Source organism: Desarmillaria tabescens (assembly GCF_030435595.1).
Source record: "Desarmillaria tabescens strain CCBAS 213 chromosome Unknown EV420scaffold_2, whole genome shotgun sequence".
Lineage (NCBI taxonomy): Eukaryota > Fungi > Basidiomycota > Agaricomycetes > Agaricales > Physalacriaceae > Desarmillaria > Desarmillaria tabescens.
Window position 1 is genome coordinate 1,166,598 of NW_026848301.1, and position 15,789 is coordinate 1,182,386.

At 47.9% G+C, this 15,789-nt stretch overlaps 8 protein-coding genes across 8 annotated transcripts; 3 read left to right on the forward strand and 5 right to left on the reverse strand.

Moving 5' to 3' along the window:
- Positions 1-340: 340 nt before the first annotated feature.
- On the reverse strand, positions 341-4,257 carry EV420DRAFT_1503082 (uncharacterized protein). The gene is made up of 18 exons (XM_060471154.1): positions 4,094-4,257; positions 3,941-4,040; positions 3,873-3,892; positions 3,766-3,814; positions 3,422-3,710; positions 3,351-3,366; positions 3,277-3,300; positions 3,198-3,227; positions 3,053-3,145; positions 2,779-2,996; positions 2,349-2,728; positions 2,080-2,299; positions 2,004-2,025; positions 1,915-1,955; positions 1,542-1,865; positions 1,045-1,494; positions 785-999; positions 341-725 (listed from the first exon to the last, which is right to left on the reverse strand). Exons 1-18 carry the CDS (start codon positions 4,134-4,136, stop codon positions 632-634), a joined length of 2,628 nt encoding a protein of 875 aa, XP_060338417.1. The 5' UTR covers positions 4,137-4,257; the 3' UTR covers positions 341-631.
- Positions 4,258-4,278: 21 nt separating this feature from the next.
- On the forward strand, positions 4,279-7,579 carry EV420DRAFT_449071 (beta-lactamase-like protein). Its single transcript, XM_060482169.1, has 10 exons — positions 4,279-4,349; positions 4,405-4,570; positions 4,622-4,986; positions 5,034-5,303; positions 5,362-5,674; positions 5,725-6,016; positions 6,068-6,622; positions 6,679-6,825; positions 6,887-7,069; positions 7,121-7,579. Exons 1-10 carry the CDS (start codon positions 4,319-4,321, stop codon positions 7,541-7,543), a joined length of 2,745 nt encoding a protein of 914 aa, XP_060338418.1. The 5' UTR covers positions 4,279-4,318; the 3' UTR covers positions 7,544-7,579.
- Positions 7,580-7,619: 40 nt separating this feature from the next.
- Positions 7,620-9,393, reverse strand: EV420DRAFT_1635400 (uncharacterized protein; the record flags this gene model as incomplete). The annotated part of the gene is made up of 7 exons (XM_060476441.1): positions 7,620-7,703; positions 7,750-8,189; positions 8,241-8,679; positions 8,732-8,853; positions 8,901-8,978; positions 9,029-9,114; positions 9,167-9,393. The coding sequence occupies 7 exons, from the start codon at positions 9,391-9,393 to the stop codon at positions 7,620-7,622; spliced, it is 1,476 nt and encodes a 491-aa protein (XP_060338419.1).
- A 76-nt stretch (positions 9,394-9,469) lies between these two features.
- Positions 9,470-11,854, forward strand: EV420DRAFT_1503099 (P-loop containing nucleoside triphosphate hydrolase protein). Its single transcript, XM_060471155.1, has 9 exons — positions 9,470-9,771; positions 9,821-10,040; positions 10,098-10,127; positions 10,184-10,238; positions 10,285-10,529; positions 10,575-10,689; positions 10,742-10,982; positions 11,051-11,209; positions 11,266-11,854. The coding sequence occupies exons 1-9, from the start codon at positions 9,680-9,682 to the stop codon at positions 11,654-11,656; spliced, it is 1,548 nt and encodes a 515-aa protein (XP_060338420.1). The 5' UTR covers positions 9,470-9,679; the 3' UTR covers positions 11,657-11,854.
- A 660-nt stretch (positions 11,855-12,514) lies between these two features.
- Positions 12,515-13,254, reverse strand: EV420DRAFT_449154 (vacuolar transporter chaperone 1). The gene is made up of 4 exons (XM_060482170.1): positions 12,983-13,254; positions 12,890-12,926; positions 12,738-12,835; positions 12,515-12,684 (listed from the first exon to the last, which is right to left on the reverse strand). Exons 1-4 carry the CDS (start codon positions 13,148-13,150, stop codon positions 12,562-12,564), a joined length of 426 nt encoding a protein of 141 aa, XP_060338421.1. The 5' UTR covers positions 13,151-13,254; the 3' UTR covers positions 12,515-12,561.
- Positions 13,255-13,384: 130 nt separating this feature from the next.
- Positions 13,385-14,456, reverse strand: EV420DRAFT_1503104 (U1 small nuclear ribonucleoprotein C). Its single transcript, XM_060471156.1, has 6 exons — positions 14,433-14,456; positions 14,332-14,383; positions 14,217-14,276; positions 14,000-14,167; positions 13,870-13,947; positions 13,385-13,817 (listed from the first exon to the last, which is right to left on the reverse strand). The coding sequence occupies exons 1-6, from the start codon at positions 14,436-14,438 to the stop codon at positions 13,573-13,575; spliced, it is 609 nt and encodes a 202-aa protein (XP_060338422.1). The 5' UTR covers positions 14,439-14,456; the 3' UTR covers positions 13,385-13,572.
- A 2-nt stretch (positions 14,457-14,458) lies between these two features.
- On the forward strand, positions 14,459-15,140 carry EV420DRAFT_449370 (like-Sm ribonucleoprotein). Its single transcript, XM_060482171.1, has 2 exons — positions 14,459-14,635; positions 14,689-15,140. Exons 1-2 carry the CDS (start codon positions 14,522-14,524, stop codon positions 14,989-14,991), a joined length of 417 nt encoding a protein of 138 aa, XP_060338423.1. The 5' UTR covers positions 14,459-14,521; the 3' UTR covers positions 14,992-15,140.
- Positions 15,141-15,248: 108 nt separating this feature from the next.
- On the reverse strand, positions 15,249-15,679 carry EV420DRAFT_1635405 (uncharacterized protein; the record flags this gene model as incomplete). Its single annotated transcript, XM_060476442.1, has 2 exons — positions 15,249-15,338; positions 15,386-15,679. The coding sequence occupies 2 exons, from the start codon at positions 15,677-15,679 to the stop codon at positions 15,249-15,251; spliced, it is 384 nt and encodes a 127-aa protein (XP_060338424.1).
- Positions 15,680-15,789: the final 110 nt, after the last annotated feature.

Here is a 15,789-nt window from a genome sequence, read left to right on the forward strand (position 1 = left end):
GGCCACCAAATAGCCCCGACCAAAGCATCATAGAGAATGCTTGGGCTACTCTCGAACATCGTCTGAACAACAGACCACGTCACCCGACAACGACTGCCGCATTATTTGCCGTTCTGCAGGAGGAGTGGGCTGCACTTGGAAAAGAGTATTGCAATGCGTTATATGGTAGTATCCCATCACGGGTGAGGTCCTTGATATTGGCAAAGGGCAGGCATACTAGATATTAGGTTGTTGGACTTTTCGTCAGGTCAATTATCTTGTTTTCTCATTTTACTTACACTGCTAAAAATGACACTCTCGGCTAACATATTTATATCTCATCATTTTTTTCATGTATGTACCTCATTCTTTTTCTAACAATAAACTACATCAATTAAGCTACATTTCTCTCACTGAAAGTCTGAAAAAATATCGCAGCGTTGAGGAGCTATTGCGACTCCAATCAAAAAAACCACGTGTTTCTTTATTTTTGTCGGTCAGTGTATCTATAAAGCACGACAACCTAGAGTTGGTATAACAGTGAATATGCTATAGACAGATATAGAACGAAAACGAAAAAATTCAAGAATCTACGGAAAAACTGAGCTCTGCTTGGCAACTTTTCCATCAGCAAACTTGTTCGCCTCTCTATCTACAATTCTAATGTTGCCCCCGCATCCTTGACAGTCACAGCAGCGTGCTTTGTACCATCTATAACTTTCTTTGAGCTCTCGCGCATAAAATACCTGGAGCAGCATATTTTAGTTGCAGGTTCAGAAGCACCTCACCCATACGAGCGACTTACCCCACTAATACATCCCACAGTCTCAAACCATGGACAGGAATGACGTGGGTATGCACTTGTTGCTCTGATACAGACTGCCGTGGGGGTCTTGTAGGACCGTCGTATGGAGTAAATGTGGCTCTAATGGTATCTCTCGCACTCAACTTGGGGACCGTCTCGTGAGTTATGGGAGCTGTGTGGTAGATACACTTCTTAAGCAAAGCAAGAGCTTCAGGCTGCACAGATGGTGAGCAGTGATATCGACGTGGGAGATGACTCACTGTGTCTCGACGCCCAGCTATAGCTGAGGGAGGTGGAGTCTCATCTTCAAGGTCGAATGGACCCCATCTTCGGTCTTCTTGAATTGTGCCATCTATAGACTGGTCTGAAGTGCTCTTGGTACGAGTTGCCCGTCTTCCGTGGGACTTCTGTGGAATGTTGGACTGCCTAGGTTGCAGAACGAGGCCTTGCTCTTTCGCTCGTTCCAGTAGTTCAGCGGCTTTGACTTCCAGTGCCCGTCGTCGTCTGATGGCTTTCTGTGCACTCTTCTTGAAGGTTATATCCCACTCCTCTTGGCCTTTAGCCCACCGTAATGCAGGAGCCTCCTTGATCAAACCGATCTCCTCAGGTCGGATACGCAAAGCTGCAATCTCCTCCTTTGGTTCCATAGGCCTTGTCTTACCCCAGATATCTACACGCTCACGAACCATCGTGACACCAGGTGCATCGACCTGTTGGAATGATTAGTAAAAGGTGCTGAGACCAACGAGCCACGCACTGTAGCAGTTTCGACTACACTCCTCAACTCGGTAATGTCGCGTCCTATTTCCTTCGCCGAATTTTGTACGCCTTCCTTATACAGATTGGGGTCGCGTACGTTGTCCGAGGACTGAACCTCAGGCTTCGGCCACAGTCCGGATTTCTTCATTTGACTAAATCTCGAACCTCTGTTTCGTCGGTGGGGATCAAGTTCATAGTCATGACTCCATACGGACGGAGCAGGCATGTGAAGCTCAGGGAAGGGATTGCGATTGAGATCTGCTTCGCCACTATCCGTAACGTGTCTGACGAACTCGGCGATGGATCGATAGGCGTGTTTTGCCTGAAATCATTCAGACGCTGGACTTAAAATTGAATTAAAGAACGCCTACACTATTTGTAAAGCTGAACACCGTCAAGACATGGCACATACCTAACAATATGATGTCGGAGAAAAGGTGACAAAGGTAAGCATACATACCATCGAACACCTGGAGATGCACCTAAATAACTCGTTATTTTCATATCAAAAGGCGCGCGCTACCAATTACGCTGACCTTGGTTGGAGTCATGAACTTTTTAGAATTGGATGATTGTCTTTCACTATCCTTGGTTATGCCGTTTCTTACCGGATACTCGGATGGACGAGCAGCACGATGAGCAAGGTAAATGATTTCATCTCGTAAGACCTCTCCATCACCAGCAAGGATGTACAATGGTGGTAAATTGCCTAATGACCCCTGAAGGACGGGAGAAACAGATGGGTGGGTAAGCTGCCTGAAAAACCTTGATATTTGCTGGACCTGAAGCTGAAGAGACAACTCACTCTGTAGTTGCGTACAGCTGTATTTGGGATTTCAGTTCAAGTGGAAAGTCATTTTTGTCATCCATCAGGACTTTGGGGGGCTTTGGTTGAAAGTCGCCATGAAGAATTCCTTTGGGAAGATCATCTCGGTGTCTTCCTTGATCTGAGGTGACAGAGGTCTCCGTCGCATGGACATTTTTCAGTGAGCTGCTTTGCGCATTTTCCTTCTTCCTTTGCTCGAGCTGCAGACGAGCTGCAGAAGGTTTTAATATGTCAGCATGGCCAGCTTCTGGCGGAGGCTCTGACTTTGCGGGTTGCACTCTGCCGTCTTTTGGAGGCAACAGATCGACGGGCCAAAGAGTTGATGGCTTTGCGAGAAAACCATGTGAAGGTATGATGTCCTGAAAAGAAACCTGTTGATGCGTAGAATAATATGTACTGTATTACGTACGGTATCAGTGTTGTTCATGACGCTCGGAAAGCTGTGTGTCAAATCAACCCAAGGACTGATGAGGATGGCACCAGCTGGTGATGGAAGCCCCATATCGCGTAAGATGGTAAGAACTGAGAGAGATAGTCCGCCCCCTGCAGAATCTCCGGCAAAAACGACTTTTGAAGGGGGAATCGCTCTGTGGTGTGCGTTTGGAGGCGGCTGAATTAAGTACAAGTCTAAATGGATACACTGAGGATCAGCCATGAATAGAAAGGAAATGGACAAAACGGACAAGCTGCAAGAACGTCTTGCAAAGGACACGGCCATGGATATTGAGGCGCTTTACGATAATTCACAGCAAAAGCACGGCCCCGGAACTTACGAGCTGCAAATTATATCATTGGGAGAGGTGATGGTGTAGCCAATGCAAAACGGACCGTATCGTATAATCTGGTATCGGTGAGTATCTTCCATAAAGGTTTAGCAGTCGTCCGTGTGCAACAATACTCTACGTACTTATTGATCCCCAGAAGTATCCGCCTGTAATACGTTCCAGTGGCATCGAATATTAGAAAACTCAAATACTTTACCTCCATGGACATATAACTATGCAATATATCATCATCAGCATTCTAAACTTCAGCGAAACTCCTGTACTGACCATAACTCGATCCAAGTGCTCCATACGCAAAATATCCTGCTCATCTTTGGACAGATTCTTGTCCTTTTTGAGGTCCACATCGGAAAGATAGTCTGTCTCAGTAATCCATTCTCCGTCTACTCCGTCAAGACCGCGAACCTGCCACCATCGTTCACCTCCAACAACCTGCTTGAGTTCATCAGGGCCGAACCAATTAATGAGAACGTCCGCAGCCTGGTTACACGAGGACAGAGGTATTCGAACGGGTGATACGGCAGCCCAGTATGGCGCAGGTACGTGGGTATTGGTACTACATGACAGGTAGATTAATGTGTACGGGGATGTGGTAAGTGCAGCAGACTCACAAGGCTTGAAGGGATTCAACTGTGTTCTTAGTTCCCATTTCTATGAATGCTGCGCGTATGAAGCATCACACACGTGCTTTTCTCGTGCTGTCGAAGAAGAGACGCACCCTTCACTATATGGAATGCTCTAGGGAAATATAAGGCAACTGTAGAGCATAGAGTAGAAGAAACTTACTCGTCAAAGAAGATGTCATCTTTGGGATCCTCTTCCGAGTCACCGTTCTTGTATTTCTGAGCCAGGCGTTTTCCATGCGCAAAAAAGGTCTTGACGGCAACTATGCAACTATAAATACCGACTCGACCACCAAACCCAAGCAGGATTGAGTACCTGGCGTTATGTGTGCCGCGGAAGAGATAGTAGAAACGGTCATTCAACTAGTGACTGGGTAGGCGGTAGTGGTGGTAGACAAGATGGCAGATGCATGTCGTGCAGCAGTACCGTGTCGATGTGCGCGCGCTATGTCGTCATCGGTAGGAATAAACCAGTTCGTAACCCTAACCCTAAGTGGCATGGTAGAATCGAACCGTTTCGTTTGTACCATCACATATTTGAATGATTACCTTTACACCTCTGTCGGGGGCCGGTGAGCTTACCATTTCTTTTCTTTTCTCTCGAACTCAACCAATCTCTGCTCCAAGCCTGTTCACAACGTACGACGCCCTCAGCTTACCTACTCCAAGTCGACGATGTTAGGATACTTCTTGATTGTGGATCTCCCGACTGGGTTCCAGAGCCCTCGACGTCAGCGACAACGGAGGAGGATATCGAGTACTCATGGGAGCCATATTGCAAGGCATTGATGGAGTAATGCTTTTGTCTGTCTCAGCCACGTTCCCTGACCAAAATTATATGCAGATGCGCGCCAACTGTTGATCTCGTCCTTCTTTCCCATGGTGACCTCGCACACTCTGGCCTGTATCCATATGCATACTCTCGTTGGGGCTTGAAGGCTCCTGCATATACGACGTTGCCGGTTCAAGCCATGGGCCGTATCGCTGCTACTGAGGATGTTGACGGTCTTCGAGACGAGCAGGATATTGGTGACGAAGGCCAGTCTACCAGTAACGACGTGGGCGATGTGGATGCTGTACAAGAGCCACAAACTCCCCCACCAGAGGACATCAAACGAAAGGGCAAATATATCGCTACATCGCGAGAAGTACACGATGCTTTTGATTCTGTCAATACGCTTCGATACTCTCAACCCACTCATCTACAAGGTACCTCAATTCAACTTCCTTCATTTGTGTATTAAAGATGTTTTTAGGAAAATGCCAAGGCTTGACAATTACGCCGTACAATGCTGGACACAGTCTCGGAGGAACGATATGGAAGATTCGCTCGCCTTCCTCAGGCACAATAATATACGCTGTGAACATGAACCACATGAAGGAACGTCATCTTGATGGAACGGCGCTCATGAGGGCTGCCGGTGGGATTTTTGAGCCTCTCTCAAGACCAGATCTTCTCATTACAGATGCCGACCGCGCATCTGTGCTCACAAGTCGACGAAAAGATCGTGACGCTGCCTTGATTGGTATGCCTTGCTTGATACATATATCTATATCGCCAATCTCAACTCGGTCTTGATACAGACACTGTCACAGCAACCCTTTCATCTCGATCATCCCTACTGCTGCCCTGTGACTCCAGCACTCGCGTCCTTGAACTCTTGGTCCTCCTCGACCAACATTGGAATTACTCACGCCTAAGATATCCCATATGTTTCCTTTCAAGAACGGCCAGTGAAATGTTGACATTTGTTCGAAGTATGATGGAATGGCTCGGGGGCACGGTCAGCAAGGAAGATGTAGGCGAGGATGGCACTGGCGGGCGTCAAGATCATAAGCGCAAACGGGATGATGATGGTGACGAAGATGCTCTCGGCGCCTTCGCACTAAGGTTTAGGTTTGTAGTGACATTCATTGTTTTAAGATTCATTTCTTACCATTCGTCAGGCATCTAGAATTTTTTCCGAGTCCTCAGGCTCTGATCCAGAAGTATTCTTCCAAAGATCCCAAGCTAATACTTGCGGTCCCTGCATCTCTCTCACATGGACCTTCCCGACACCTGTTCTGCGATTTCGCTGCAGTCCCCGATAATGTAGTGCTACTGACTGGACGAGGAGAAGAAGGGACGCTAGGCCATATCCTCTTCAACAAATGGAACGACTCCCAACGGCCGGATGATAAATGGGACAAGGGCAAGATCGGCAGCAATATCATGATGGATGGCGCCCTTAAGTTGCAGGTTGGTCTCATCTTTCGGTAATGTTTTCGATTCTGATGTTAGCGCTGTAAGATCCACTCAAAAGTCCCGCTGCAAGGTGTAGAACTAGAGGCCCATCTGCAAAAAGAACGTGCCGCGAAGGAAAAAGAAGCTGCACATCAAGCGGTTTTGGCGCGAAATCAGCGGATGCTTGAGGCTGATGAAGACGACAGTGACTCGGATTCCGAAGATGAAGATGAGGATGAAGCTGAAGTTCGGAGAGCTCTTGGTGGGGATTTAATGGATACAGACGATGGCACCATGGACAGGCGGCGGCGGAGCGACAAGGGAATGGATGGTGATTGGAATATCGACGGGGGAGATGAAGGCCTCACAAAACAAATGTTATCATTCGATATCTATTTGAAGGGCAATGTCTCAAAAGCTACCTCCTTTTTCAAAACTGTTGGAGGACAAGCACAGCGATTCCGGACATTTCCCTATGTGGAGAAAAAACGGAAAGTCGATGAGTATGGTGAACTTATTGATGTAGGCATGTGGTTGAGAAAAGGAAAGGTGCTGGAGGAGGAAGCTGAGAGCGATGAACTGAAGGACTATCGAAGGCGGCAGGCAGAAGAGGATGCCAAAGTAAGCTTTGAGTTTTCACGGCACGTATAGTTGATTCAGTGATCCTTAAAAAACAGAAAGCACACCTGGAGCCTCCGTCCAAGTTTGTTTCATCGGAGGTCGAGGTTCAGATGGCTTGTCGGTTGTTGTTCGTAGACATGGAGGGTCTCAACGACGGTCGTGCTGTAAAGACAATCGTCCCCAAAGTAGATCCGCGGAAACTGGTAGGTAAACCCACTCAGTGTATATTGACCAGCTACCTTACTCCTTCATTCCCTTTCCCAGATCATTGTCCACGCGTCAGAAAAGGACACAGAGGCTCTGCAAGAAAGTTGCGCCAATATTCGAACTATGACAAAAGACATTTTCGCTCCTCCAGCGTTCTCGAGCGTTAAGATCGGGCACCAAATCAACAGTTTCTCGATTTCAATAAGCGATGAGTTGTTGGCATCTCTGAGAATGTCACGCGTATGTCATTCTTTATGTTAATATCGCCATATCCTGAAGCGTTTTGGGCAGTTCGAGGACAATGAGGTTGGCTTTATCACTGGCCGGGTCGTCACCCATGCCACGTCCACGATACCTACGTTGGAAACTATATCCGCATCATCAAGGCCTGCACCTAGCCAAGATTCGTCTGCGCCTACTGGACCTCGTATCCTTGGATCTAGACCAAGTGTACCTCTACCTAGTTCAACCATGATCGGGGAGCTCAAGCTGACATCATTGAAACGTCGGTTGACAGAGGTCGGTGTTCAGGCGGAGTTGATAGGTGAAGGTGTCTTGATCTGCAGCAAAAGTGGTTCCTCTGATATGTTGGAGGAATCTGTTGCTGTGCGCAAAACACAACAAGGTAAGGTGGAGTTGGAGGGTGGTGTGTCAGACATATATTACACTGTTCGCAAGGAGATCTATGACATGCACGCACTCGTCGCTGCTTGACTTAATGTGTTACTGTGTCCTTTACATTATTATGTATCCTCAATTAGGCAGCTAGCTATGCCATTTTGCACCTATGTCAGTTTCGTCTCTGTCGCTTCGGAGGTGGTCGAGATGTTCCAGCACCAGTAGTATCGACTGAGGATATTGACATTGAGCGCCGCTGGCAGAACATCAGATAAGGGACCAATCTTTTTGAAGTGACTTACCTGTTTCCGACTGCGCGCACTCCGAGTACTGACTACGCTTTGGGCACGGCCGTCTTCCATACCTTCGATAGCCTCGCCATCTGCTGCGTCGGTAGCACCATCACCGTCTGCGTCTTCGTCGACAGGTGCACTGTTCCTTACGTTCAGCCTCTCCTTCAAAACCTTGATGTCATATTCCACTTTATCCAGCACCCTCTTTGTCTCTACCAAAGGGAGCGTGGCATCAACGAGTGCGTTCAGGCGTGCAACATTTCCTTCCGTTGGCATGACTAAGCGGTTGTATGAGATGCCGATTTCTGCCAATGTCTGTGAAATCTTGGGAACCACAGCAGCTTTAGGAACAGGAAGCTTATAGGTTCGAAGGAAGGAAGGTTGATGAGCGGCTTTTGTCGCAGGCGTGGTAACGGGTAGATCGATGTGGGTGATGCAATGCATTGCGTCTGCAAAGTATTTTAGTAAGAGCTATGCACCATGTCGCTGGACACCCTTACCATACGCAGGATTCCTTGGGCTAGGCTGCGGTCGTTGTTTTGGGGGTGCCGCAGAAACAGGTGTGGATGGGCTGTCTGCGTCAAGCCCTCCTTTCTTTTTCTTTTTGCTGTCGAACAGTATCGTAGGTAGTTCATCTTCCACAATGTCAGGTAGGCCTGAGTCAATACCAGCCAGCGTGCGAAGTAGTTCCTCTCTATCCCGTTTGAACTTTCTTTCGTTCTGCTCGATGCGTTTGATTTCGAGATACAAAGCTTCCTCCTCTTCGGCTTCGCGGGCGGTTCGACTGTCAAGATTAGCCAAGTAGCGTTTACGGATCAGCTCCCTCTCCTTGTCAAACATGAAATTTGATATGAGTTGAGCTCTTGATGCTTCATCACCAGCCCAAGGCCGATCCCGTACGAGACGTCTGCATACATTGCAAAATCTCTCCTTCAAATCCTGTAGAAATGTCCATGCAGAAACTATAATGAACAGTGACCGAAAGGCCTACCTCCATCACACGAGGAGGTCCGCCGGGATAATCGTAACGGTCGGATATGACATACCATCTCTGGTCATATTCACGAACCATGTTGAAGAGGTAATCGGTTTCGTCCTTCGTCCATTCAGGATCTACATTGATGTTAATGTATATACCGAGATTTTTGGAGCATCTTGACCTTCCAAGTGCTTAAAATACTCATCTTGAGAGTAAGTGAAGTGAGCCGGATGGACGTTATACTTCCCAAAGGGATACTCTAAAAGGCGGTCAAAAGGATGGTACACGTTAGATTTGCTATCCACATACCCGCATCTGAATCTGCTGTAACTTTCACCCAATGTCTCAGTTCCAATGAGTCTCCTCGAGCACCATTTTTGAATTTCCTCCACTCCCTGTGATGCTGAGAGTCATGCGTAGTTATATACCAAAGGTGGTAGTGCATACCATCTCACGGCGGAGGATCCAAGCCTTGGCTTTTGTTTGAGCCGCGGTTTCTGCAGTTGAGCGGCTAGAGACGGAGCAGACGGTCCAATGAGCGAGTATAATTCCCTCGAAATTCCCTCTGGCTTCTTTGCTTGGGATGTCGAAGGTTTCCTTGGCGGTGCAGGCTGTGTTGTAGAGTGCGCTGGTATAGAAAGTATACTACGGACGTCTGCAGCGCTGGCTGCCATTGTTCGCGATGTTCGTGGTGGAGGTAGAGGAGAAAGGAACGCGTCTCGATCATTTGATGAAATTCCGACCGTGGCTGTGCTTTCAGCGGCTGAAGATAGCCGTTGCTTGCTTCTTGATAATAATCACCACGTCCCCAGTCTCAACAGCAGACAAGGCCATGACCTCTCAGGAAATGGGGGAATTCGACGACGCATTCGTACAAATATGGAAGGATGAAGGTAACACTAACACTGCTTCTGCTGAGAAGGTGAAGGGAAATGCATTTTATGGAATGTGGACAGAGCAATGTGTGTATTCGGCCTTTACAGGCCTTTCTTTCTGCGACTCAATAACGTGTACTCAGCTTCAGCAAAGCATTCTACACCAATGCATACTGCGTGTGTACCACCTTGATCTAGTATGTCAGTTTCTGAGGTCTACGCCCAGTATAGACGCTCTACGCAAGCTGTACCCAAAGCATTCGGTGGTTACAACCTCGGACAACCGTCTCAATCTTCTGAGCTTTCCAGGAGCATACAAAGTTCCGATGGAGTCTGCACCTATGGTCACGGAACTGGTTTTCCGTCCGTTAGCGAAGAACATCAGTCCGATGCCTGGTGTCATCGCAGAATTTGTTGAATCTGGTGTCTTTCGACTAGCTTGGCAAGTGAGTATTTTATTGCATACACTGTACAAAAAGCAAACATCCTCATGCACCGTGCAGAAATATGACTTTATCTTGTACATTGTCCGGGTACGGTGGACACAAGTGACATCATCAGATTTACCCCGTAACCAGTTAATTTCTAGTGTCCGATAGGTTCCTTGGGCAGTTATACCACTCAAAATTTTCTCGTACACGAAGGTGAGACTCAATCTTCGTGATTTGGACTAAACTCATTGTTGACCAGGTTCCGAGGATCCTGCACGCTCTCTTCTTCTTGCTGCAGGACTCTGGAGTGACCAACTTCACAGTGAAGTATGGGTCTTCAATCAGGGCTTCTGGCAAAAGGATCCTACATTATGGACCGAGGTGCAGAAGGCAGACTGGAAAGACGTCATTCTGAAGGAAGAATTCAAGGAAGCATTCAAGAAAGACGTGTACGGGTTCTTCACCTCTGAAGCTATCTATAAAGATTTGGCTATCCCCTGGAAGGTTTGTGTCCAATCCGTGTAGGGTCAGTCGACTAAACTATCGTAGCGTGGAATCATCATGCACGGGCCTCCCGGTAACGGCAAGACCATCAGTATCAAAGCCATCATAAAGACATGCGATGCAAAGGGTTTCACACCTCTTTATGTCAAGTCCTTCAAGAGTAAGTACAATCTTTCCGCCTCTGGCGCCAACGTTCAATGATCGCACACCAGGTTACATGGGCGAGGAAGGTTCCATGGCTGCCGTGTTCAATAAAGCAAGACAACTCGCCCCTTGTGTCCTTATCTTAGAAGATCTTGACAGTCTCATTAACGACGCTAACCGATCTTTCTTCCTCAATCAAATTGATGGTCTTGAAGGCAACGATGGGTTGTTGGTCATTGGAACCACAAATCACTTTGACCGCTTGGATCCTGGACTTAACAGCCGTCCTAGTCGCTTCGACAGGAAATTGTTAGTGTCAGGGCTTCTCTGCAGTTGCAGATTTTAGCCTTCTTTCTATCTAACCCTCTTGTGTGTAGCCTTTTCGATGATCCAGATCAGGATGAGCGTACCCTGTACGCAAGATATTGGCAGAAGAAATTACAGACGAACAAGGAGATATCTTTTCCAGACTCTCTTGTCGACGAAGTAGCCATCGCAACTGACCGGTTCAGTTTCGCGTACCTCAAGGAAGCTTTGTAAGTGCTGAATCGACAAAAGAATGGGTTCGTTTGGCTCAAGTCATCCACCACAGTGTTTCCTCGCTGGTTACGCTGGCAGGATACGAAGGCGAAAAACCTTCCTTTGCTTCAGTATTGAAAGGGCAGATTGAAACGCTCCGCAAGCAGCTGGATAAATCGATGAGGAGCAGTAGGGCTACGCCTGAGGGTCTACAAACTCCTTCACAGGATAGAGACGTTCGCGCACTCCTAGATAATCTATGCGAGGCCATCGCCACCAACCCATTTTCCTCACGAACCTTTGACCGCAATGTCTTTGAAAGGGCAGACTCGGGTGTTCTTGGCGGAGACATCCGTCATCTCCTCGACGCTTTATCGGAGTTCAGCATTCGCCAGCATCGAGGTTCTGACCAACAAGAAGGTACGGATTATCGAGCCATCCTTGATCGAGTTTACTTGGGCTGAGACCCAGGAGAAATATTTATGTAGGATGTAACATGTATACGTTGTGACTAGTAACTAGTAACTAGTAAGTAGTAGCGAAGAGACTCAGCTTTGAAACATTGAACTGACGGGCATAACGATACTCAATTAGACGGAACGCGACGGCCCGCGGGATAAGTAATGCAACGGTTCCAAGTCTTGGAGTGCTGCAGCGAGCGCTGATCACTTGAGACCGAGGACGTCGGCCGGCCATTCCCAGGTGGGGTTAGAAGTCAGGACTCAGAAAGTTTCACGTTCACAATGCGACAGTCGGAGGGAATTGATAAGAGTGGAAGTCATGTCGCGTCGTGCGTCAGTCTCACGTCTTACCTTGCAGCTGATAAGCCGCTGTATTCTCAGAAGAACGCCTTCCGTGTTCTCAATTCCGTCCGCTACTCTGCAGGGGATAATGGCTGTCCGGTGACCTGAGAATACCTGGTCGAACGTGAGTTGTAGGGTGGGAGCAAGAACGCTTTATCTGCGTGGAAACAAGGGGGTGTACTCTTTTCCAAGTCGGCGTTATAAGGAAATAATGTATGTCATCACAAACAGAGTTCGTCCGGACAATGACATCTCGACAGCAGGTCTTATGTTCCGAGCTGGAACAGAAAACCTTCCCGCTAGGAGCTGCTTTAGAACAGATGCATCACCCAAGGTATCTCTAAGTTATTGATGAGGCCGCGAGGTAGGTAGCGACGAACTCAAGAGGATAAGGGGTAGCCGTAAGGATAACTGTATCCTTGCACCCCGCCAAAAACCAGGTCCCGATGCAATGTTTCATTGGTCACGTTGATGTGAATGGAGAAAACGTATATATGCTCATTTTGAACCAAATCCTTTCCCGATGGGTGGTACCGTAAATAGTCCATATCAGCGAAATTGGGTCGTTATGTCTCCGTAAAACGCAATATAAAATTGACGACGATAGCCACTATAATAAGGACGTCAGTAATCGATGAGCTGTTGTAGGGACAACAAAACGCGCCTAGTAGCGCAATACATAGTATTGTCTAGAGACAAAAGATTAGCAGAACCATTGCATCACTCCTGAAGGCGGACGCACCGGACCAAGCCTATCGTCATACGGACCCCGTCCACCTCGTCGAATAGATGCAGCACGCCAGTGATATGTATACAGAGCATATATCATAATAGACATCGCTGTACAAAGAATGAAGCTGCACGCTAGCGTCACCGGAGGTTGTTTTCACACACCTACAACTGAAAACATCGCAGCGCTGATTTTTCCAACCTACAGCCCAGAAGAGTAAGGACATGCGAATGATTTCTTTGAATACAATCACAGACTTTGTCACCAAAATTCAAGAGCCCAACGGCGAGACCGCCTAGTACGACGGTGAAATGCAGCCATGACAGGAATGTCCGTTCATTGGCAAAGGATACTTTCGGCTCGACTCGAACTGGTAATGCGATACGCTTGGCAGCAGTACGTTGAAGCAATGGCTGAGTAGACATTGGAAAGAGAGTAGCCAACGACGCGAAGACAGATGGCGATAAACAGTCGAGCGGGAGTCGCTCTACACGGAGTGAAAGAATTGGTAGAAGGTTGCCAGTGTCTGATGCCAAAATTAGAAGCTTGACGCACGTTCGCTGTCAAATGGAAATTCGGCATAGTTCGGCTTACGTACTCTAATTCTAAATGGAATTTTGTAGACGCTAGTGGGTGCAGTCCGATTCACACGCAATGAAAGCACAACCAATATTTATATTTCCTGCCCTACATTTCAACATTTCTTATGTCACGTACTTACTAATGCAAAAGCTAGTCAGTCTTCCAGGGAGTACGCACAAGAAGAGAAACAAGAGAAAAACGAGCAGAGAAACCCACTTGCATTCACAGGAAAAAAATAAATGGAAAAAGGATATGGAGCGCGGCGTCACCTTCCGCCACCGCCCATCATTCTCAATCGGTCGGGATGAATGCTTGGTCCATTACTTGGCGGCCCTGATGGCGGAGCTTGAGTAAAAGTACCACCTGCGTTGCTATCATTAGGTGGAAACGGAGGTACTCCAGCAGGCGGGCCGTTAGGAGGGAACGGTGGCATGACGCTCCCTGGTACACCATTAGGAGGGAATGGCGGGAAACTTCCTGGTGGTCCGTTAGGCGGAAATGGTGGGGCACCTGCATACGGAAAGATGAATTGACTAGCAGAAAGACAAGTGATAGTACGAACCTGGAGGTACATTTGGAGGGAACGGAGGTAAGGCACCAGGAGGACCCATCATACCGCCCGGAGGAAAGGGTGGACGAGCTGCATAGAACAAATGAGTTAACCATTCAGAATAAGCTTTGCAAAAACTCACGGAATGGAGGTGGAGGTCCACCGAATCCCATAGGAGGACCAAAACCTGGCGCAGGACCACCGAGATGCTGAGGACCGAAACCGAAACCACCTGGGGGTGGTCCTCCACCAGACTCGTAAGCAGAAGTAATTTGATCAATGATATTTTGTGCCTTGTCGTGTCCGAGAGCTAAAAGGCAATGAGTTCATCGCTGCTGAAGGAAAAGAAATGGGCTTACACGCATAGTAGTCTCTGACATTTGCAAGGTGATTCCTTCCACTGTTGTGAGCTTTTCGCACTGTCACAAAAGAACATGAACATTTGCCGGCTGATCATCACTGAGGGATTTATACCTGAGGCAGAATCGTGAGTCAGGAAGACATCACAGTAGTCGCAGTAATGTTTCTGTATAGATATGAGATACAAGACAGTAAAAGATGTGAGTGGGACGTACTGGCATCGTGGTCGAAACACAAGTGGCGGAGTTTGAAATTTGTCCCAAATAGATGTTGCGGCACCTTTTGCCGGTGCTCAACGACCTTCATGGACACTTCAACGTCGGGCATACAAGAGCCTTTCGACCTTATCCGGCTGTCACTGAGTGAACGTGTATTTGTCAAACTAAGGGGAGACAGGGAGCTCACGGGTATCTTACACGTACGTTGGGCATCATTTTCATGATATTGTGATACTGAGCTTGTTACGCGCAGGCATATGATGGACACATGAATCTCATTCTCAGTGACGTTGAGGAGACCATCATGATTGTCGACCTGCCCGAGGGTGTAGCTGAAGGACAAGGGACGGTTAACGTGAGTAGCCTTGATAATTTGAACCAGTGGAGGCTCATTCGCAGCATGCAGGTCGCAAAACGAAAAATGGACATGCTATTCGTTCGGGGAGATGGTGTAATTCTGGTGCGTAACCCTTCCGAATTGTCTTGTAGGAGAATCATGACGGCTACAGGTCTCACCGCCATCTCGAACGTGATGGTGCGGCCGCACTACCTTTGACCCATTTGGGCTCTGGGCCCTCTGCCAATATATTTTTCGGCAGCATCGCATGCATCTGCGTATCTACGCTCGCTATCCGTTGTAACACTTGTGTTTTGAGCTCGTTATCGCATCATTAATCTGAAAGAATCGAAGTGTATATGCGTAACAACGTCACGGCAAAGCACAGCAAGGTATTTCGTCCTCCTCCCGATGTTCCTCCCATGGTTCTTTTCCATATAGCAGCCCCGCTGCTAGCCACAAGTACCACCGGGGACTTAAACGGGTAGCTCATCATCTGGCTCTGGTGCCATAGCACCCGACGGCCACGTACTGTCTCTGATCCAAGCCGCATGCGTAATTTTTATCTGCATAACATGAGGACCCTCTTCATATTGAAAGTGAATGCACATACGATGAGTGAGAGAGGCATTGAAATAGTCAATTTTCGGCCACTGCTTAGGCCTTCCCAGACCAATCGAATCCCTTCGTTCCAGCCCGATTCTGTTTGAGCCTTGGACGGATCGTTGACTAGATCTGACAACTTCTTCTGTTGGGCAAGAGCAAGTGGCTCCTTGCTTGCCTTGGGCTGATTAGAATCATTCCGCGGAGTGAGCCATAGGGCTCTCCTTGCGGCGTAGTAAGAAGGTCCTGGGGGAGGAAGGTCTGCGACAGCGAGAATGGCATCCCAGCGACTATTTTGAGCCATTAGTCTGGAATATCATTGGATATAGGTCGGTATCACAGGTATCGCGGTGTGATTATCATGTAAATATCATGGCAACTGGGCGGAGGTAAAAAAGAGCATGTGAGCCACGT